Here is a 22,941-nt window from a genome sequence, read left to right as displayed (position 1 = left end):
TCATCAAAACTTTTGCTAAGCAGATGGGCAAATCAGGGAGGAGTGAAGCGGCCTAAGGAGCCTAATTTAAGAATGATAGGCAATGCTAACACAGGAGCCTTTTCCCAAAAGAGGACCACCATCACCACCAGGTTCAAAACAAGAAGTCAACAAGACAGCCCAAGACAGCTGACAGCCACTGAGTGGCATTTTAAGGTCCGAGTGAGTCAGGAACCAAGCCAAGACCCACTCACAGAGAAACTCCTAAGTGTGGGAGACCCCACACCAAAGGATGGGCACTTCCCTGGCGGAAGGCGGAAGCTCCTGGCTTCCGAAGTCGGGCCTCGTTAGCCCAGATATGCATCCAACCGTGAAGGCTGCTTTGCACAGGACGCTGCATCCGCTCACACGTGACATCCAAAGCCACCCATCTTTGGCTGAAGATAATTTCAGCCACCGTTTGCTTCCAGGAAATCACAACTAAGGCTTGCTGATGTTTTTGTGCCGGAGACCACTCCTGGGCCCACAGAAGCTCCTGAAGACTCCAGTGGGAGAGGCAGCCCCCCCCCCCACTGTGGGGTGCCACAAACGGACAGCTCCTTCCCCAAGGACAGGTGGAGGCCTGAGCCCCAAATGGCTTTTCCCAAGGCAATGAAAACAAACAGCATTACAGAGAACAGGAATGATGGACAAGGTTCTTATGGCCAGATGGAGTGGGGGGGGGGGGGGGTCTGCAAAATGGTGCAGCTTGCTGTGGGAGAAACAGCTGCAGCCGGAGGCACTTCTGGCTCCTCTTTTTGGACCTCGTTCCAACTTGAGAGTTTTTCTGGGAGTCCCCCCCCCCCACACCCCCAGCAACTGCTTCAGTCAACAACTTGCTTGGATGGTGCAAACCCAGAGGAGTACCTGGAGGATGGTTCCCTTTACACCAGTGTTTCTCAACCTGGGGGTCGGGACCCCTGGGGGGGTCGCGAGGGGGCGTCATAAGGGTCGCCGAACACTGTCAGAATATACAGTGTTTTCTGTTGGCAATTGGGGTTCTGTGTGGGAAGTTTGGCCCAATTCTATCATTGATGGGGTTCAGAATGCTCTTTGATTGTAGGTGAACTATACATCCCAACAACTACAGCTCCCAAATGTCAAGGTCTATTTTCCCCAAACTTCACCTGAGCTCACATTTGGACATATTGACTGTTTGTGCCAAGTTTTGTCCAGATTGATCATTGTTTGAGTCCACAGTGCACTCTGGGTGTAGGTGAACTACAACTCCCAAACTAAAGGTCAATGCCTACCTACCAAGCCATTCTAGCATTTTCTATTGGTCATGGGAGTTCTGTGTGCCAAGTCTGGTTTGATTCCATCGTTGGTGGTTTTCAGAATGTTCTTTGATTGTAGGTGAACTATAAATCCCAGCAACTACAACTCCCAAATAACAACATCCATCCCCCCCTCAACCCCACCAGTATTCAAATTTGGGCCTATTGGGTATTTGTGCCAAATTTGGTCCAGTGAATGAAAATCCATCCTGAATATCAGATATTTACATTATGATTCATAACAGTAGCGAAATTACAGTTATGGAGTAGCAACGAAAATAATTTTATGGTTGGGGGTCAACACAACATGAGGAACTGTATTAAGGGGTCGTGGAATTAGGGAGGTTGAGAAACACTGCTTTACACTAACAGATTCCTCAGAAATACCCAGGCAACATCTTGACAAAGAGCAGCTCCTAAACAGACTTTGCAGTCACGGGTTGCATAATCTCGGTCTTTAGTTATCTGATGACCACAGAAAAGGGGGATTAGTAGTCCTCTCTGGGTGGGATCGGGCTCCTTGGCAATCTCCAAGCCCCTTCCTCCCTCCCTCCCAATCCCAATCCCAATCCAATCCATAAATGCAGCACTGACTTGGGAGATGGAGGGGGGCTGTTGGCCAAGGAAAGGGGGCTCAAGGCCTACTTGCCCACCCTCTGATTGGAAGGGAAGCATCTGTCCCACTGTTAAAACACACAACAGAAGTGAAGCAGGAGGAAAGGCTTCCCAACTCAGAACTGGATTGAAACCCAGTTTAGAAACTTGTAATGTAGGCACCCCAAAGTTTGTGAAAAAGACACAAAGGATAGCCATGCAAGGAGAAAACAAATGCCAAAGTGCTTCCAAACTGGGCCAGCTTCTGAATTCTGGATAACTTTACATCGTATGAGGTGCGATCAGTCCAGCCAAAAGCCTCCAAATGAGACTCCTGAAAAGACTCGCCAGGCTGAGGCCCGAAAGACACCCGGAAAGCCGATTACACCCTGGAAATAACGACATCAACAATGGCCTCCTGTCTGTGGCCAAAAGCGGCTGCAACCCCAAATGGCCCCTGAGCATGCCATGTGGGGGGGGGGGGGGTGGTGGTGGAATGGGGGGGTTCCAGCCCCTGGCTTCTGCAGTTTCCACCCCCATTCATGCATGCGCTTTGCAAAATGGACACGGTGTGAAGGCAGAGATAGCCATGACCTTTCTGTTTGCTGCTGGACCTTTTCATGGGATGCAAAATTGGGGGGGGGGGGGGGCAGAGGCCTCAAAACAACTCCTTCACCTTGAGGTTCTCATGGTGTCCCAGAAAGAATGGGAAAGTACCACTTTTCAGGCCAGAGGGGCTCTGCAGAGTGGGCTCGGGGGAGAGGAGAGGGTCGCGCCAGAAAGAGACCGGTTGGAAACTAATTAAATAGACTCCGAGCACTGAAAGGGTTAAATGGATGCAATGACTTAGCAAAAGAGACCACTTTGACCAGGGACCGCTTGGACCAGGGACCGCTTGGACCAGGGACCATTTGGACCAGGGACCGCTTGGACCAGGGACCGCTTGGACCAGGGACCACTCTGACCAGGGACCGTTTGGACCAGGGACCGCTTGGACCAGGGACCACTTTGACCAGGGACCATTTGGACCAGGGACCGCTTGGACCAGGGATCGCTTGGACCAGGGACCGCTTGGACCAGGGACCGCTTTGACCAGGGACCATTTGGACCAGGGACCGCTTGGACCAGGGACCACTTTGACCAGGGACCATTTGGACCAGGGACCGCTTGGACCAGGGATCGCTTGGACCAGGGACCGCTTGGACTAGGGACCGCTTTGACCAGGGACCACTTTGACCAGGGACCATTTGGACCAGGGACCGCTTGGACCAGGGACCACTTTGACCAGGGACCATTTGGACCAGGGACCGCTTGGACCAGGGACCACTTTGACCAGGGACCATGTGAATAAAAAGATTACAAATCAGCTTTTAGTCATCTTTAGATTCGGTTTGGTGATTTGGGTGCTGATTCAGAAAACTGCACTGGATAGACTACATCAGCTCTAGTTTCTGATATAGAACATATGCCACCCAGTAGTCGCCATCTGCTCAGCCACAGAAAACCATATTTAATAAGCCGCAGCACTATAAGAAGGTTTTGTGAGACCGGTCGCTCTCATTGCCATGATGTAGTAAGGGTGAGGCTGCAGACCATATTTTAGTTCTTGTGGACCACAGGTTGGGAACCACTGGACTAGATGGCCCATATGGTCTCTTCCGACTCTATTACTCTATGATTCTCCTTCTCTCCCTGTCACAGCCACACAGTAATGACCAACTGGACTTCTTACTAAGCCTTTGGGGAGGTTCTGCTCCTGCCCACTTCGCAACTGAGAACACTCAAGAGATTTCCCAAATCCAAGAAGGATCTCTCAAACACTTCTGCCCATAGATGCATCTGCCAGCCCAACTGCTGTAGACATGCTAAATGTGGGCACCCCCTGCTTTGGAAGCCACTGGCTTACCTGTTTACTGACAGTTTCCAGGAAAGAAACTATCCTTGTGGACAGCAAGTTAAACATGAGCCAGGAATGTGATGTGGCAGCAAAAAAAAGCCAATGGGATGTTGGCCTACATCAAGAGGAGCCTAGTGTCTAGATCCAGGGAAGTCATGTTCCCCATGCTCTATTCCGCCTTGGTTAGACCACTTTACCCTGAATATTGTGTCCAATTCTGGGCACCACAATTCAAGAGAGAGATCGACAAGCTGGAATGTGTCCAGAGGAGAGCGACTCAAAGGATCAAGGGTCTGGAGAACAAGACCTATGAGGAGCGGCTTAAGGAGCTGGGCATGTTTAGCCTGAAGAAGAGAAGGCTGAGAGGAGATATGATGAGAGCCATGTACAAATATGTGAGAGGAAGCCACAGGGAGGAGGAGGGAGCAAGCTTGTTTTCTGCTTCCCTGGAGACTAGGATGCAAGGGAGCAATGGCTTCAAACTACAAGAGAGGAGATTCCACCTGAACATGAGGAAGAACTTCCTGACTGTGAGAGCCGTTCAGCAGTGGAACTCTCTGCCCCGGAGGGAGTGTGGTGGAGGCTCCTTCTTTGGAGGCTTTTAAACAGAGGCTGGATGGCCATCTGTCAGGGGTGCTTTGAGTGCAATATTCCTGCTTCTTGGCAGAATGGGGTTGGGCTGGATGATGGCCCAGGAGGTCTTTTCCAACTCTAGGATTCTAGGATTCTAAGAAGGAAGCAGGTGTAAACAATGGGCATAAATATGGTACCAGTCCCTAGACCACTGGAAAAATAATTTCTATTCCCTCCATAACGAATAAGACGAGAAGCGCTGTTTGTTTACCATATTCAAACTCTGTCAAACCATGCTGCACAGGATAGGCTTGACAAGCCTTCCTTCCTTCCAACTTGCAGTCCAAGAGACCCTCCCCACAGGGGAAACACAAGTGTTTTTCTTGAATTCCCACCCCAGGTGACTCCCCACAGGGTGCTGTGTATGTGCATCCCTCCAACACCCCCATCCCAAAAGGAAGAGATACAGCGGCTGGCCCGGACACCGACCCAGTTAGATGTGGGGAGGGGGCTCCCCTTTCTGGGAGGTTCTACTGGAATCTAGCTGGGGGGGGGGGGGCTCACCCCATAGCTCACAATGGCCTGTAGTTTCTGTATTGATCTCTCTGCCCCAGCCCCCATTCCAGGGGAGGGGGAGGGGGAGGAGGGGGCCTGGGGAGGGGGAGAGAGCTTAAGAAAGCCAGGCTTCCTGCTTGGGGAAGAGCCAGATTGCGAGGGCTCTGGGGCCAGCCCCCTCCCCAGGAGGACTGTTAACCCCCTGCGAGCCGACATATGGTGCTTGGAAGAAGCCAAACACCCTCTTTTTCCCCAAACTTGCCCGACTAACTTTCTTATTACGGGAGCCCAGAGAGAACCAAAACAAGGGTCTTGTTTGAAAAGAGAGGGGTCTATTGGAGGGGTGCTGTTTTGCAGCCCCCTCTGTTCCCGTGGCTCTCTGCATCCACGCGGCCTCTGGGTGAGGGGCGGTGGGGCTCCTCCATGTTGTTTTGCAACCAGAGGCCTTGAGAACACACGTGTAGGGAATGCAGGGAGGATGTTGGGGCTGGAGCGCTCTCGCCTCAACCTTTGGCCATCCTTGGGCTTTGCGTTCAGATTCCATCTGAACATGAGGAAGAACTTCCTGACTGTGAGAGCCGTTCAGCAGTGGAACTCTCTGCCCCGGAGGGAGTGTGGTGGAGGCTCCTTCTTTGGAGGCTTTTAAGCAGAGGCTGGATGGCCATCTGTCAGGGGTGCTTTGAATGCAACCTTCCTGCTTCTTGGCAGAATGGGGTGGGACTGGATGATGGCCCAGGAGGTCTCTTCCAACTCTTTGATTCTAGGATTCTAGGATTCTTTCTCCCTCTGCGGCCTGCTCCATTGAGGTCCCTCACAATGGCCGGCCTGGAGCCAAGTCCCTCACAGGAGGCATCGGCCAGGAGAAGAGAATGGAGGGACCGTGGCTTGGACCAGAAAGCCCTGCAAGAGAACGCCCTCAAGATGGCCCAGCCGTATCCTTTCGGCCCTTTCCTTTTGCCCCATTTCTCTTGGGTGCCCAGTGGTACCGTCCCTGGAGTTAACTTTCATGGAGATCCATTTTGAAAACATCCTTTCCCGGCCCCCTTTATGGAAGTGAGTTCAGATGCAAAGCCAAAGAAAGTGATCCTAATTGATGGGAGAGGAAGGGCTCTTGGAAGGCCTATGTGGTTGTCTCATTTGAGGATGGGGGTGAGAGGAAGAAAGAGGAGAATGGAGGGGCAAAAGAAGCCACAAGGCAAGCCGGAAGCCCCCCTCCCCCAGCACAAACAAAAGCAATTAATGCTGCTTCTTCTTCTTCCTCCTCCTCCTCCTCCAATTCAGGGTCCTTAACCAAGGAGAGAAAACTATGGGGAGAGGGCAATTGGGGAGGGGTCTTGTTGTTCCTCCAAGGGACTCTCTCGCCCATAAACTTTCAAATCCAACAATGATCGAGAAGAGCAAACAAAGCTTTTTTCCCTCTCCAAAACCCCCCTGTCAAATGTAGGAGAGGAATTTGTGACGGCACACAAATGCACCGCCCCACACCACAAAGAACAACAACAACAGCAACAACAACAGCAGCAGCAGCAACAACAACCAGGAATTCAAATAGTTTTCAAATGACCAGGAGAGTGTTTGCAAAAACCACTAACAACAACAACAATAACCAAAATAGTCAAATAGTTTTCAAATGACCAGGAGAGTGTTTGCAAAAACCACTAACAACAACAACAATAACCAAAATATTCAAATAGTTTTCAAATGACCAGGAGAGTGTTTGCAGAAACCACTAATAACAACAGCAACAGCAACAGCAACAGCAACAACAACAACAACAACCAGGAATTCAAATAGTTTTTAAATAACCAGGAACGTGTTTGCAGAAACCACTAACAACAACAGCAACAATAACAATAACCAGAATATTCAAACAGTTTTCAAATATCCAGAAAAATGTTTGCAGAAACCACTAACAACAGCAGCAACAACAATAACCAAAATATTCAAATAGTTTTCAAATGATCGGGAGAGTGTTTGCAGAAACCACTAACAACAACAACAACAACAACAAGGAATTCAAATAGTTTTCAAATAACCAGGAGAATGTTTGCAGAAACCACTAACAACAGCAACAACAACCACCACCACCACCAGAATAATCAAATAGTTTTCAAATAACCAGAAGAGCATTTGCAGATGCAACTAGCTGGGCCCTTTCAACCAGTTAGAAGCCAAAGGAGCCCCCCACCCTAGCCTAGCCTACCCTAGCCCAGCCCACCCTATGCTGACGCAAACCATTTGCTCCCTGATTCCCAGCCAAGCCTTTACCTTCCATGCCTCCATTTCATCTTCCGCACCCTCTGCAAGGGATGGGGGGCTCGAGGGCACCCATGAAGAGAGGAGGGGTTCAGCAAAGGCAAAGTGCAGCTTTCTGCCCCACAGAGGGTTGGTTTGGGGGTCCCGTTTGCTGCACCGGGCCCAGAACACAACAGCCGCTCTCTCTTGCAGGTCAGTTTACAGGCTGGTCATGTGATGCAAAAGTTCAAGCCTTAAGGTCACAACTTGGAGGAGGAATTGCCAAAGGGAAAGGGGGGGGGGGCAGTGTGGACAGCAACAACAGGGAATGGCTGCACTGACCACGCACACACCGCATTTTGAGCATCTGTGGGGCTGAGCCTGCCTCTGGGATTCCTCCCAGAATCCATTTGTTTACCAAAGAGTGCATCCCACTGGTTGCTAGACTACAATTCCCAGCATACCTAGTTGGGGGCTTCTGGGAGATGTAGTTCAGCATGCCTGAAGCCTGGAACAATGCACGTGCAGGCACACCTCCCTCCCAAGGCCCCAATCCCCCTCCCCCCTTCAAGGCATCTTTTGGAGACAGAAGAACCCCTCCCTTGCAAGTCCCAACTGATGTCCAGGCCTGGCACCCCCCCCCCCCCCCGGGTACCGAGCATCATCCCTCTGCCCTCCAACTTCCCCGAAGGGCAGCGCACATGCAGGTTGCCACCCTGCCCCGAACCCGCTTTTCCAAGCCAAGGGCTTCTGAGACAGAGGAAGTCCAGTGGCCACAAGGCCCAAGGTGCAGAGGCAACAGGGACTCCCCTCCCACTGGTCCAGTTACCTTCCATAAAGGTGGCCTCTGGCTTTGTCCGGATGGCTGGCTTCAAGAGAGCAGCCCAGGGCTGGGCCGGCCCAGCTGGTCAGGCATGGCCACAAAGGGACAGCTCTCTCTCTCTCTCTCTCTCTCTCTCTCTCTCTCTCTATCCCCTGACCTCTGTGCTGGGGAGGAGCCAAGGAGAGGGAAGTCCGGGCACCCAAGCCTCCTGGCCAGTGAGGAGGGGCCAATGGCACTGCAGGCCAGGGAAAGGGGGTGGGCTGGGGGCTGGCTCAGACCAGGCACAAGCTGCTAGCCAGCCACCCTTCCTTCCTTCTTCCCTCCCCCCCTCCCCGCCCCTTGTTGTGCTCCACCAAAACAGGGCACATCCCCAAACACGCCAGGTTTGTGAAAGCAAGGAGAGGGAAGACCCTGCCTAGGAAGTGATCTGGAAAGGGCTCTTCTTTTGCCATTGGGAGGCAAATGTTTGCTGAAGCAACCAATGAGGTCTGGTGGGTCTGGTGAACTGGCCTGACCTCAAATAAGCGGCCTAAGAAGAGGAAGGAGGGCTGAAGAGATGGATATCAAGGGGTTGAAGGCTCCCTGGATGAAGGGGCTTCTAAGGAAGGCAAACATTTCAGAGGAAAGGTCTGGGAAAACCACGCAGTCCGAGAAAACCCTATGAGATCCACATCAAAAGTTGACAGCTGATTTGACGTCATATGCACACAAGCAAGCACTCTCTCTGCCCCAAGGAAGCTTTGGTTAGACCTCTTCACCTGGAATCACACTGTGCCTAATTCGAGGCACCACTGGACACTTCAGTCAATCAAGGGGTCATCTGCATACCCACATTGTGGGAGTTGGAGTCCAAAACACCTGGAGGGAGGGCCCAAGTTGGCCCATGCCTTTGTCTTCTTGGAACTGGACACTTCAGTCCATCAAGGGATCATCTGCATACCCATGTTGTGGGAGCTGGAGTCCAAAACACCTGGAGGGAAGGCCCAAGTTGACCCATACAATCATAGAATCAAAGAGTTGGAAGAGACCTCATGGGCCATCCAGTCCAACCCCATTCTGCCAAGAAGCAGGAATATTGCATTCAAATCACCCCTGACAAATGGCCATCCAGCCTCTGCTTAAAAGCTTCCAAAGAAGGAGCCTCCACCACACTCCCTCTGGGGCAGAGAGTTCCACTGCTGAACGGCTCTCACAGTCAGGAAGTTCTTCCTCATGTTCAGATGGAATCTCCTCTCTTGTAGTTTGAAGCCATGGTTCCATTGCGTCCTAGTCTCCAAGGAAGCAGAAAACAAGCTTGCTCCCTCCTCCTCCCTGTGGCTTCCTCTCACATATTTATACATGGCTATCATGTCTCCTCTGAGCCTTCTCTTCTTCAGGCTAAACATGCCCAGCTCCCTAAGCCGCTCCTCGTAGGGCTTGTTCTCCAGACCCTTGATCATTTTAGTCGCCCTCCTCTGGACACATTCCAGCTTGTCAATATCTCTCTTGAATTGTGGTGCCCAGAATTGGACACAATATTCCAGGTAAAGTGGTCTAACCAAAGCAGAATAGAGGGGTAGCATTACTTCCTTAGATCTAGACACTATGCTCCTATTGATGCAGGCCAAAATCCCATTGGCTTTTTTTGCCGCCACATCACATTGTTGGCTCATGTTTAACTTGTTGTCCATGCCTTTGTCCTCTTGGAACTGGACACTTCAGTCCATCAAGGGATCATCAGCATACCCACATTGTGGGAGCTGGAGTCCAAAACTTGGGAGGAGGGCCCAAGTTGGCCCATACCTGACATGACATCATCTAGGACACTGGAACATTTTCTAATGTCCCTTTTCTGGAAGACCCATGCCAGTGTTTTCCAAGTCTTTTTCTCTATCCAAGGGGAAGACCTTGGATATTGACTCTAGGCTGGAAGATGTCCAGAGGAGGGCAACTAAAATGATTAAAGGTCTGGAGACCACCAATAATCCCTCTGAGGAGCGTCTTAAAGAGCTGGGTATGTTCAGCCTGAAGAAGAGAAGCTTTGAGAGGAGACATGAGAGCCATGTGTAAATATGTGAAAGGATGCCATAAGGAAGAGGGAGCAGGCTTGTTTTCTGCTGCTCTGGAAACCTGGACTTGGAGGAATTGTTTCAAATGATAGGGAAGGAGATTCTACCTGAACATTAGGAGGAACCAGGAGAACTGTTCAGCAGTGGAACTCTCTGCCTTGGAGTGTGGTGGAAGCTCCTTCCTTAGAAGCTTTTCAGCAGAGGCTGGATGGTCATCTGTCAGGGGTGCTTTGATTGTGTTTTTCCTGCCTGGCAGGAGGTTCGACTAGATGGCCCATGGGGTCTCTTCCAATGCTATGATTCTAAGGTAGAGACACTGGATTTGGTAGCACCGCAATGCTGATACGGAAAACAACTCCACCTGCCAAATTGCTCCCAAAGGCGAGCCAGAGCTTGCAGGTAACTAATTGCAAGATAATGAGCGCCTGCTATATAATTCCTTCTACATAATTGTTTAGTGTTGGAGGAGGACTGTCCCGTGGTTCACATTCATCTGGATTGCTGTGAGTTTTCCGGGCTGTATAGCCATGTTCCAGAAGCATTCTCTCTTGACATTTCACCCACATCTATAGCAGGAATCCTCAGAGGTTGAGCGGTCTGTTGGCAACTATGCAATTGGGGTTTATATGTATCCCCGTGGAATGATGTCCAGGATGGGAGAAAGGACGCTTGTCTGTTGGAGGCATGTATTAATATTGCTATTGGCCACCTTGATTAGCATTGCCTGGCTGCTTTGATTCATCTCTTTGTGTCACAGACGGAACATTGAGATTTTGCAAAAGCCACATTTGGAGTACCTAGAACAGTAGATAGTTGAAACCCTAACTGAACGCTGGGAACTAACTTCCAAAACTCTCTGGACCGGCCTGAGTGGCTCTCCCTCATTCTCAGAGTGCGACTGCAAGAGGAATCATAGAATCATAGAATCAAAGAGTTGGAAGAGACCTCATGGGCCATCCAGTCCAACCCCATTCTTCCAAGAAGCAGGAATATTGCATTTAAATCACCCCTGACAAATGGCCATCCAGCCTCTGCTTAAAAGCTTCCAAAGAAGGAGCCTCCACCACACTCCGGGGCAGAGAGTTCCACTGCTGAACGGCTCTCATATCATATCTCCTCTCAGCCTTCTCTTCTTCAGGCTAAACATGCCCAGCTCCTTAAGCCGCTCCTCATAGGGCTTGTTCTCCAGACCCTTGATCATTTTAGTCGCCCTCCTCTGGACACATTCCAGCTTGTCAACATCTCTCTTGAATTGTGGTGCCCAGAATTGGACACAATATTCCAGGTGTGGTCTAACCAAAGCAGAATAGAGGGGTAGCATTACTTCCTTAGATCTAGACACTATGCTCCTCTTGATGCAGGCCAAAATCCCATTGGCTTTTTTTGCCGCCACATCACATTCCTGGCTCATGTTTAACTTCCTCCCCACGAGGACTCCAAGATCTTTTTCACACGTACTGCTCTCGAGCCAGGCGTCCCCAATTCTGTATCTTTGCATTTCGTTTTTCCTGCCAAAGTGGAGTATCTTGCATTTGTCACTGCTGAACTTCATTTTGTTAGTTTTGGCCCATCATCTCTCTAATCTGTCAAGATCATTTTGAATTCTGCTCCTGTCCTCTGGACTATTGGCTATCCCTCCCAATTTGGAAGAATATTTATTTCCCTTTCTTTTCACAATTCACACTTTAAAGAAAGAAAGAATGTAAGAAATGCATTACAAGCAGAGGGGGCTGGGTATGCGCGGCATGCGCCAGCGGATGGGAGCTTCCCTTCTACTGAGGAGACAAAGCGCACACTCTGCCGCAGGGCGGCCCAGAAACAGCAGCGGCCAAGAAGCAATCCGGTTTTACAGCCAGCCAGCCAGCCAGCCAGCCAGCCAGCGCTCTTCGGGGGCAATCCTGCCTGAAGACCTAATCCAAGCTCATTATGAGGGGCTTCCAGGAAGGGGGCTTGGAAGGGGTGGGGGGGGGGACCAGGGAAGCGGGGGATTTCGTTAGAGAAAACATGCACTGCTACCAAGTCGCGCAGGAAAATCCAGAAAGGATTGGGTGCAATTATTTGTTCTGTTTTTGCTTCTTTCCTCAAAACTCCTGGTCGATCCTCCTGGTCGATCGTAAACCTGACCGGGGTCTAGGGTGGCCACCTGTGCTGGGCGGGGTCACACTCCCCCTGAAGCCACAGGTCCGCAGTCTGGGAGTCCTCTTGGATTCATCGCTTACGCTTGAGGTTCAGGCGTCGGCGGTGTCTGGGAGGGCTTTCGCACAACTAAGACTCGTGCGCCAACTGCGACCGTACCTCGCGAAGGCGGATCTGGCCAGTGTGGTCCATGCCCTGGTCACCTCTAGGTTGGATTACTGTAATGCGCTCTACGTGGGGCTGCCCTTGAAAACGGCTCGGAAATTCCAACTTGTCCAATGAGCAGCGGCCAGGAAGTTAACTGGTGCTCCTTACAGAGAGAGGTCAACCCTCCTGTTCAAGGAGCTCCACTGGTTGCCGTTTATCTTCCGAGCCCAATTCAAGGTGCAGGTGCTTACCTACAAAGCCCTGAACGGTTTGGGACCAGCCTACCTGCGTGACCGCATCTCCGTCTACGAACCCACGCGCTCACTACATTCATCTGGAGAGGCCGTGCTCGTGATCCCGCCTGCGTCGCAAGCACGTTTGGTGGGGACACAAGACAGGGCCTTTTCTGTGGTGGCCCCCCGTCTCTGGAACACCCTCCCCAAAGATCTCAGACAGGCCCCTACATTGGCAGTCTTCAGAAAGAACTTGAAGACCTGGCTGTTCCGATGTGCCTTCCCAGATTAGGAAATCTCCAATACCAAGTCCCAGACGCACTTTATTAGAATTAAGACTGCCGCACACTGCACACTGCACTTGCCCTATAATCCTTACATATCACCTGTCACATCAGCACTTTTTAATCCTGTACCCTTTACGCTGGCCCGGCCCAGTTTTTATCTTATTTGATGTATTGTTTATTGCTTGTAGTTCTTTGTTGTTTAATTACTGCTTTAATTGTTTTAATCTGCTTTAAGTGTATTGTTATGTTTGTGTATTGAGGCCTTGGCCTTTGTAAGCCGCATCGAGTCCTTCAGGAGATGCTAGCGGGGGACAAATAAAGTTTAATAATAATAATAATAATAATAATAATAATAATAACAACAGACACCTCTCCTTGCACCATGCATCATGCAATGCTGTTGAGATACATACTAAGGCAGAGGCAGGAATGGTTTATGTTCCATTTTCCAACTCAGAGATCAGAGCACTGAAAATGTGCATCAGAATATGTTCCAGTCTCCTAGATGATGTCACGTCAGGCATGGGCAAACCCTCTTTCCAAGTGTTTTGGACTCCATCTCCCACAATGTGAGTTTTCAGATGATCCCTTGACTGACCAAAGTGTCCAGAGGACCATTGAAATCCACAAGAAGCATGTGGACGATTTCAACAGAAAGGAAGAAACCATGAAAATGAACAAAATCTGGCAACCAGTATTTTAAAAAAGACCTCTAAAATTATAACAGTAAATAAAAAACAAAACTCAAACACAGGGGAACTCCAGACAAGAAAAAAAATCAGGAACACCTAAGCACCTCTCAACAAAGGAATTTCCCAGGCAGTAACAAGCCACACCTAAAAACTGCCAGGCCATCAAGGTGGCCAATTGAAACATTCGCACCCAGCTCCAACAGACAAGAATTCTTTCTCCCACCCTGGACCTTTCACATATATATAAACCCGATTTTCATAGTTTCCAACACACCTCACAACCTCTGAGGATGCTTGCCATAGATGCAGGCCAAACGTCAGGAGAGAATGCTTCTAGAACATGGCCATACAGCCTGAAAAACCTACAACAACCCAATAATGTTTGAAATGGTTTTAACTTGATGTTTATGTAATGTTATATGTAATTGTGTTTGTATGTTGTTGCCATTGAATTGCTGCTATTGTAAGCTGCCCCGAGTCCTCCCTCAGGGGTTGAGAAGGACGGGGTACAAATGTTGGAAATAATAATAATAATCTATATAAATAAAAATGTAATGTTCGTTTGTGGGATTGACATAAGTCAAAAACCACGGGACGAATTGCCGCTGAATTTGGCCACAAGACACCTACTAACCCAAGGAGTGACCATCACTCAAAAAAATTGAGTTTGTCATTTGGGAGTTGTAGTTGCTGGGATTTATAGTTCACCAACAATCAGGGAGCATTCTGAACTCCACCAATGATGGAACTGAACCAAACATGCCACAAGGAATTCCCATAACCAACAGAAAATACTAGAAGGGTTTGGTGGGCATTGACGTTGAGTTTGGGAGTTGTAGTACACCTACACCCAGAGAGCACTGTGGACTCAAACAATGATGGATCTGGACCAAACTAGGCACGGATACTCCATATGCCCAACTAGGAACACAGATGGAACTTGGGGGAAATAGACCTTGACATTTGGGAGTTGTAGTTACTGGGATTCACAGTTCACCTACAATCAAAGATTATTCTAAACCCCACAAACAACAGAATTGAAGCAAACTTCCCACACAGAACCCCTATGACCAATAGAAAATACTTAAAGACATCCAGTCCAACTCCCTTCACCAGAGCAAGAAAATGTAATCAAATACAGTTTACCCACAAGCACAAAGAAATTACACATATTAGAAACCAACACTTTATCATTACTTTATTTTCCAAATCACCAGACTGGGCCACAGCTACGTCTAGGCAGGGGACGGCTAGTAGAAGTAGTAGTAATAATAATAATAATAATAATAATACTGGAATTTCTCAAAGCTTTATGAGAGTTACTAAAACTTCAAATCCTGTCTGACATTCGGACAATTTACCTGTCCGAACGTATCCTCCCCTATGAGCCATCAAGATTACTAAGATCGTCTGGAGGGGCCCTGCTCTTGATCCCACCGGCTGGTGGGGACGAGAGAGAGGGCCTTCTCGGTGGTGGCCCCTCGACTCTGGAGCTCCCTCCCACTGGAGATCAGAACTGCCCCTTCAATCTTAACGTTCAGGAAACAGGTGAAAACCTGGCTTTGGGGATTGGCATTCGACGAATGAGCCATGATCCTGTGATGGATGGAGGACGACGAATAATGACTTTGATGACGACTGACCACTGTAATCATAGGATTGTATTTTTGCCATTTTAATGGTTTCAATGTTTTAATGTTTTAGTGTGATTTAGAAATATGATGTTTTAATGACGGTCTGTAATATTGATGTTGGAAACCGGCCCGAGTCCCTCGAATGGAGGTGAGAAGACCGGGATACAAAGTCTAACTTGGCCACAGTAGTCCACGCTCTGGTTACATCCCGTTTAGACTACTGCAACGCTCTCTACGTGGGGTTGCCTTTGAAGACGGCTCGGAAGCTCCAACTAGTCCAACGCTCGGCAGCCATGATTGTAACAGGAGCGGAGCGCAGGGAGCATACAACCCCCCTGTTGCGCCAACTCCACTGGCTGCCGATTTGCTACCGGGCTCAATTCAAAGTGCTGGCGTTGGCCTTTAAAGCCCTAAACGGTTCCGGCCCAAGATACCTATCTGACCGCATCTCTGCCTATGAACCCACCAGGACTTTGAGATCTTCCGGGGAGGCCCTGCTCTCGATCCCGCCTGCTTCTCAAGCTCAGCTGGCGGGGACGAGAGATAGGGCCTTCTCGGTGGTGGCTCCTTGGCTGTGGAACGCCCTTCCCGTGGACATCAGGCTAGCTCCCTCCCTGTTGATATTCCGCAAAAAGGTGAAGACCTGGCTGTTTGTGCAGGCGTTTGAGTAATTTAGTGCAATCTGGTAATGGAACATAGGAAGGGAACAATGGACGACGAACCTGGACTACGCTTGGATGACGAGAAGATTGAGTACGGTTGTTTTTTGTAATAATTGTGCATTGTAATGGCTTATTGGTAATTTATGGATAATTTTGTTAAGTCAATTGTTATATGTTGTATGGAACCACTGCTGTTTCTACTGTTTTTACTGTTTGTGAACCGCCGTGAGTCGCCTTCGGGCTTGAGATACAGCGGTATAGAAGCAAAGCAAATAATAAATAAATAAATACAAAACTGCCAAATAAATAAATAAATAAATAAATGTTTCTAACATGACGGATTGCAGGACAACAGACCAGCAAGGATGGATAAAAAGACAAGCACCGAGTGTGGAAAGCACCAGGAAATGCTTCGTCCCCTCCTTTTGCCGGAAAGACCCAACTGGAGGGCATCCTTGACTTTGCTTTCCACAACAAAGGCGTTCTGCCAGCGGAACGGCAGAGGGCAGCAGCAGGCAGGGCAGGACCAACCGGAAAGAGGCGGCAGGAGTCAAGCCCGGGAGCCCATTCCATCTCCACTTGCAGGCGAGTCCTTCCCTCTCCCACTCCAGGAAAGCAGGGGTGCGGGCGAGAGGGAGGACCCTTGAAGGCTCCTTTCCGCCAGCCATTCACTCACACAGCCACACATCCTTCTCTCCTCTTTTCACAGACAAGTTTCTCCCGGCTCTCTGAAATAAATACCAAGGAGGCGCGCACGCAATCTCCGCCTGGATAGCCACAGAAGTGCCATTCACATTTTAAAAGAAAGAGCAGCATTTTTGACATGAGCGGCCACGATGTGCTGCGAAAACCACAAAGCACTTGCCACTTGGAGCACACTTATTAGAACTGTTGTAGTAAGTGCTATTTTTATGACATACTTTTCAAAAGCGATCTTTCAAGTATTGCTAAAATGTTTTCCGGTTGCAGTTGTTTTGAGGGGGGAAAAAGTAGAGAAGCGTGCAAAGCCAGAATAGGATTTTTTCCTATTCTGTGTGACTGGGCAGAAATTCCTTAGGTCTTCGTCCCCCCCCCCCCCCCTTTTGCAGAGGGGGACAATGTTTACCTTCCTCCAATCTGATAGAACTTTTTCTGTCCTCCAGGAATCCTCAAAGATTATTACCAGGGATTCTGAAATGACTTCTGCCCGTTCTTTTAATGCCCTTGGATGGAGTTCATCTGGTCCTGGAGACTTGAATTCAATCTCAATTAGCCAGAGATTCTTGTACTGCATTTCCCCATCCTCTGCATCCTCTGCACCATCCATGTTCAACATCTACACAAATGACCAGCCACTGCCAGAAGGGACAGAGAATTTCCTCTATGCTGACGATCATGCCATCACCGCCCAAGCAGGGAGCTTTGAGATGGTTGAACATTGGCTCTCCGAAGCTTTAAGTGCTCTTACTGTCTATTACAGGGAAAAACAGCTGATTCCCAATCCATCTAAAACACAGGTGTGTATTTCCATTTTAAGAACAAACAAGCATCTCGATCTCTGAGGATGACCTGGGAAGGAACCTCATTGGAGCATTACACTCAAATACCTGGGAGTCACTCTGGACCATGCTCTGACTTACAATAAACACTGATTGTCAATCGAGCAAAAAGTGGGTGCTAGAAATAATATCACACGAAAGCTGACTGGCACAACCTGGGGATCACAACCAGGCACAGTGAAGGCATCTGTCCTTGTGCTTCGCTATTCTGCTTCTGAGTATGCATGCCCAGTATGGAATACATTTCACCACATTAAAACGGTGGATATGGCTCTTAATGAGATATGCAGCATTAATCACAGGATGTCTACACCCCACAATGGAGAAATGATACTGTCTAGATGGCATTGCACCACCTGATATCTGTTGGGAAGTAGCATCCTGTAATGAAAGGACCAAGGCAGTGACATCTCTGGCCCATCCTCTGTTCAGATATCAGCCAGCACACCAACACCTTAAATCAAGAAATACCTTCCTAAGATCTACAGAGATACTTGAAGGAACACCTCAGCAAGCAAGAGTCCAAAAGTGGCAGGCTAGAACCCAGAACCTCAATCTGTGGCTGAGACAGAATGAGAGACTTCCTCCTGGGCACACAGAAAACAGTGCTAAACAGATTGCATTCTGGCACCACGAGATGCACAGCCAACCTCCAGAAATGGGGCCACGATGTGGAGTCCATCATATGCGTGTGTGGAGAAGAGCAAACCATAGACCACCTACTACAATGCAGCCTGAGCCCTGCCACATGCACCATGGAGGACCTTCTCACAGCGACACTAGAGCCACACCAAGTGGCCAGCTTCTGGTCAAAGGACATTTAGAACCATGCCAAGTTTTTAACTTTCTTTGTGGATTTTCTATACATTATAACGGTATTCTCAATTTGCTTCTGACCCAATAAATAAATGCCTATTCCGTGCTGTATTATTTCCCCCACTGCGTCCTCTGCACCATCTTCTCCAAGTGAGCATTGTTCACCTTTCAGGAGAATTCTCCAGGTATCCCCCCCCCCCCACTTTATTTCTACCAGTGTTTTCGCAAGAGGTGTCAGTCATTATGACGGCGTGCCAAAAGGCCTCAATCTGAAACTGAACTAAGTGGTGCCAGTAATTCTGCAGACAATGGGGCTGGCGGGGGCCCAGTGACCTCCGTGGAAGAGAGCTAAACTCCGCTGGAGGAGTGGACAACCACTTTAGATCATGCGCAGCTCATTGAACGGGCCGCAATTAGCGCCGACAGTTTTCAACACCAGACACCGAAATGAATAAGCGAGGTCCACGGTGGTGTGTAACTCTCAAGAGAAGTAACCAACTATAAATGAGTTTAATATCAAGTTTTGAATATTATTTTAATATACGGAACTCACGCTAAGTACTTCACGTCCCCCTCTCTGTTCAAATTAGACCATGCTTTAATTACAGCCAAATGTTTGTCAATCTTAAATGGTCCAGAAGAGGCACACCGAAAAGAGTCAAAAAGGCCAACTGGGTTCTGCTTGTAGCCCAGGAGGGCTGCCTCAATGGCGACCCCTCCAGTCTCCCCACTTCTCCCGAAAGCCATCCACACATGATGCCAAGAAAAGCACAATAAAGGGTAGGATATGTCCAGGGCTAAGGTGGGCCAGATCCGGATGCTGACTGCTTTATCGAAGGGAAAGCCCAGCCAGAGATTATTCAAGTGATGCTCTATTTCAGTGTTTCCCAACCTGGGGGTCGGGACCCCTGAGGGGGTCGCGAAGGGGTGTCAGAGGGGTCGCCAAAGATCATCAGAAAACACAGTATTTTCTGATGGTCATGGGGATTCCATGTGGGAAGTTTGAGCCAATTCTATCGCTGGTGGAGTTCAGAATGTTTTTTGATTGTAATGAACTATAAATCCCAGCAACTACAACTCCCAAAAGTCAAGGTCTATTTTCCCCAGGCTCCACCAGTGTTCACAATTGAGCATATTGAATGTTTGTGCCAAGTTTGGTCCAGATCCACCATTGCGTGAGTCCACAGTGCTCTCTGGATATAGGTGAACTACAACACCCAAACTCAAGGTCAATACCCACCAAACCCTTCCTGTGTGTTCCGTTGGTCATGGGAGTTCTGTACGGCAAATTAGGTTCAAATCCATTGCTAGTGGAGTTCAGAATGCTCTTTGATTATAGGTGAGCTATAAATCCCAGCAACTACAACTCCCAAATGACAAAATCAATCCTCCCCCAACCCCACTAGCATTTACATGTGGGTGTATTGGGTATTTGTGCCCAGTTTGGGCCAGTGAATGAAAATACATCTTGCATATCTGATACTTACATTATGATTCATAACAGTAGTAAAATGACTGTTATGAAGTAGCAACACAAGCAATGTTATGGTTGGGGGTCACCACAACATGGGGGACTGTATTAAGGGGTCACGGCATTAGGAAGGTGGAGAACCACTGCTCTATTTTCAGAATCCTCTGGACGCACCTGGGTGTTGCAGTCCACAAAGGGAGAGGCAGTCCTTGGAAGGAAGACTATCAGAGAACGCCAGATGCTTGGCAAACAACAACTTCCAAGTATTCCTTTTCTAAAAGGCCTCAGTCACTCGGAGGCCACTTTCTCAAACTCTGAGGATCAAGCCGGCCCTCCTTCTCAGCTTAGCCTTAATAGAATAGAATAGCTTTATTTGTCACTAGCCGTCCCCTGCCAGGCGTTGCTGTGGCCCAGTCTGGTAATCTGGAAAATAAGGTAATTAGAAAGTGTTGGTTTCTAATATACGTAATTTCTTTCTGCTTTTGAGTAAATAGTATTTCTTGCTGTTTCTTTGTGAGTGTTGATGTGGAGAGTGTCTAGTTGGCCTACTCTGGAGCATGCAACATATCAATGTCCTTCTTTAGGGGTCCCTTTCAAATCTATGATACTATATCTCTCTGTGTGTGGATCATATCTATCTATGGCTGGATGGTTCTTTGTCAGGAGGGCTTTGATTGAGTTTTCTTGCCCTAGTGAAGGGCTTGGACTGGATGGCCTAAGTATGGGGGTTCTGCATGGGAAGTTTGCTCCAATTCTGTCATTGGTGGGGTTCAGCATGCTCTGGTGAACTATAAATCCCAGTAACTACAACTCCCAAATGTTAAGGTCTATTTCCCCCCAACTCCTTCTGTGTTCATATTTGGGCATATGGAATCTTCATGCCAAGCTTGGTCCAGATCCATCATTGTTTGAGTCCCCAGTGCTCTCTGGATGTAGGTGAACTACAACTCCCAAACTCAAGGTCAATGCCCACCAAACCCTTCCAGTCTTTTCTGTTGGTCATGGAAGTCCTGTATGCCATGTTTGGTTCAATTCCATCATTGGTGGAGTTCAGAATGTTCTTTGATTGTAGGTGAACTATAAATCCCAACAACTACAACTCCCAAATGTCAAGGTCTATTTCCCTTAAACTCCATCTGTGTTCATATTTGGGCATATGGAATCTTCATGCCAAGTTTGGCGCAGATCCATCATTGTTTGAGTCCACAGTGCTCTCTGGATGTAGGTGAACTACAACTCCCAAACTCATGGTCAATGCCCACCAAACCCTTCTAGTGTTTTCTGTCGGCCATGGGAGTTCTGTGTACCAAGCTTGGTTCAATTTCATCGTTGAGAAGTTTGGCCCAATTCTATCACTGTTGGGGTTCAGAATGCTCTTTGATTGTAGGTGAACTACAACTCGCAAACTCAAGGCCAATGCCCACCAAACCCTTCCAGTGTTTTCTGTTGGTCATGGGAGTCCTGTGTGCCACGTTTGGTTCAATTCAGTCATTGGTGGAGTTCAGAATGCTCTTTGATTATAGGTGAACTATAAATCCAAGCAACTACAACTCCCAAATGACAAAATCAATTTTTTTGAGTGATGGTCACTCCTTGGGTTAGTAGGTGTCTTGGGGCCAAATTTGGCAGCAATTCATCCAGATGTTTTTGAGTTATGTTAATCCCACACACGAACATTACATTTTTATTGATGTAGATTGTGCTATTGTTTCTGGCAATAAGTCTTTGAGAATTGCACATAGGAACATCTACGGCGAGCTCTACCAATTGGGTGCCTGTGATCAATCCAGCGTCAATATGGGGCCCTTGTTGTTGTTGTTGTTGTTGTTCTTTTGCAAGTTGTCCAAGGCTTAACCCTCATTATATCATTCCAGCCTGGTGTCCTTGGCAAAATTGTAAGTTCCCTGATTATAAACTATCTTTTGTTTTGGGGGGGGGGGGGGGGGAGTCATGCTTGACTACACGATTGCACAATGAAATTACACGCCTTCCCCTGCACACACCACAAAACAACCCTCCCATCCTTCCACTCCCACCACACCACCATCACACAGCTCCCAATGCCACATCAGTGTGAAACCATGGAATTCAACCTAGCCACAGCTCTGGGAGAAAAGTTATCCTTCAGTCTGTTTGTCCTTGTCTTTGTCACCCTGTAGCGTCTGCCAGGTGGCAATAAGTAAAAAAAAAAGACTGTGCGGAATGAAATGGATCCCCAAGAATGCTCTGAGCTCAAACCAGAATGTTTCTTCCTGGCTTCAGGCCAGAAGCTCCTGTGTCACTGGTTCTTCGACTTTGGTCCTTGAGGTTTTCGGATTCCACCTTCCAAATTGAGCCACGGTGGCGCAATGGGTTAGCCGCCCTGAGTCTATCTGCGGAGGTCAAGATAGGACGGGATACAAATGTCCAGAATAAATAAGTAAGTAAATAAATATACCCCGTGCTGGCTGAACAACTGACCTGAATGTCAGGGGTTCGAATCTGCGAGATGGGGTGAGCTCCCATCTGTCAGCTCCAGCTCCCCAGGCGAGGACATGGGAGAAGCCTCCCACAGGATGGTGACACAACGTCCCTGCAGATGGCCAATTCTCTAACGCCAGAAGCGACTTGCAGTTTCTCAAGTCGCTTCTGACATGATAAAAAAGAAAGCTTCCAAAATTTCTAGCCAGCTTCCAATCGGGGATGCTGGTAACTGGAGTCCAAATCATATGGAAGACTAAAGATTGAGTGACCTCCCTTTGGGACGGCATCCCCCATTCTGAAGGAGTGAGGGGGGTCCTTTGGCCTGCCTGCTGTCCACAACCCCTTGGGCCGGTGCTTGGGAGACTTTGTTCCTGAAGGAAAGGAAACCCCAAATCCCAAAAGGGCCCAAAGAAAAATCCAGGCACAGATTAACACCTCCCAGCAAGAGACTTTCCCAGGCTCAGGCAGGCCTTCAAATGCTAATGAAGGTGATCAGCTGAAACATTCACACCTAACTGCAGCAGGGAAGAGCTCCTTGCCCCACCCCAGCCATTCCACAGATATATAAACCCATTTTCCTGGTTCCAACAGACCTCACTACCTCTGAGGATGCTTGCCATAGATGCAGGCGAAATGTCAGGAAAGAATGCCTCTAGACCATGGCCATAGAGCCCGAAAAAACCTACAACAACCCATTCACACCTGGCTCCAGCAGTCAAGAGTCCTTTGTCCCACCCTGGTCATTCCACGGATATATCAACCCTTTTTCCTATTTCCAACAGACCTCACTACCTCTGAGGATGCTTGCCACAGATGCAGGCGAAACATCAGGAGAAATGCCT

The 22,941-nt window shown here is 48.7% G+C and overlaps 1 protein-coding gene across 3 annotated transcripts in view; it reads right to left on the bottom strand.

Moving 5' to 3' along the window:
* The window catches only part of NR6A1 (nuclear receptor subfamily 6 group A member 1), a 110,519-nt gene that overhangs the window by 33,260 nt on the left and 54,318 nt on the right, over positions 1 to 22,941 (bottom strand). The window contains exon 1 of one of the 3 annotated variants that reach the window (XM_060757620.2): positions 7,979 to 8,161. The exons of the other annotated variants lie outside the window; for them this stretch is intronic. Coding sequence (XP_060613603.2) covers positions 7,979 to 7,985 — 7 coding nt within the window. The 5' untranslated portion in view covers positions 7,986 to 8,161. Of the gene's footprint in view, positions 1 to 7,978; positions 8,162 to 22,941 lie in introns of those variants that run through there. 3 annotated transcript variants of the gene reach the window in all.

The sequence above is a fragment of the Anolis sagrei genome, chromosome 11, assembly GCF_037176765.1.
Source record: "Anolis sagrei isolate rAnoSag1 chromosome 11, rAnoSag1.mat, whole genome shotgun sequence".
NCBI classification, from domain to species: Eukaryota; Metazoa; Chordata; class Lepidosauria; order Squamata; family Dactyloidae; genus Anolis; species Anolis sagrei.
This window is presented reverse-complemented; position numbering and strand designations above follow the sequence as displayed.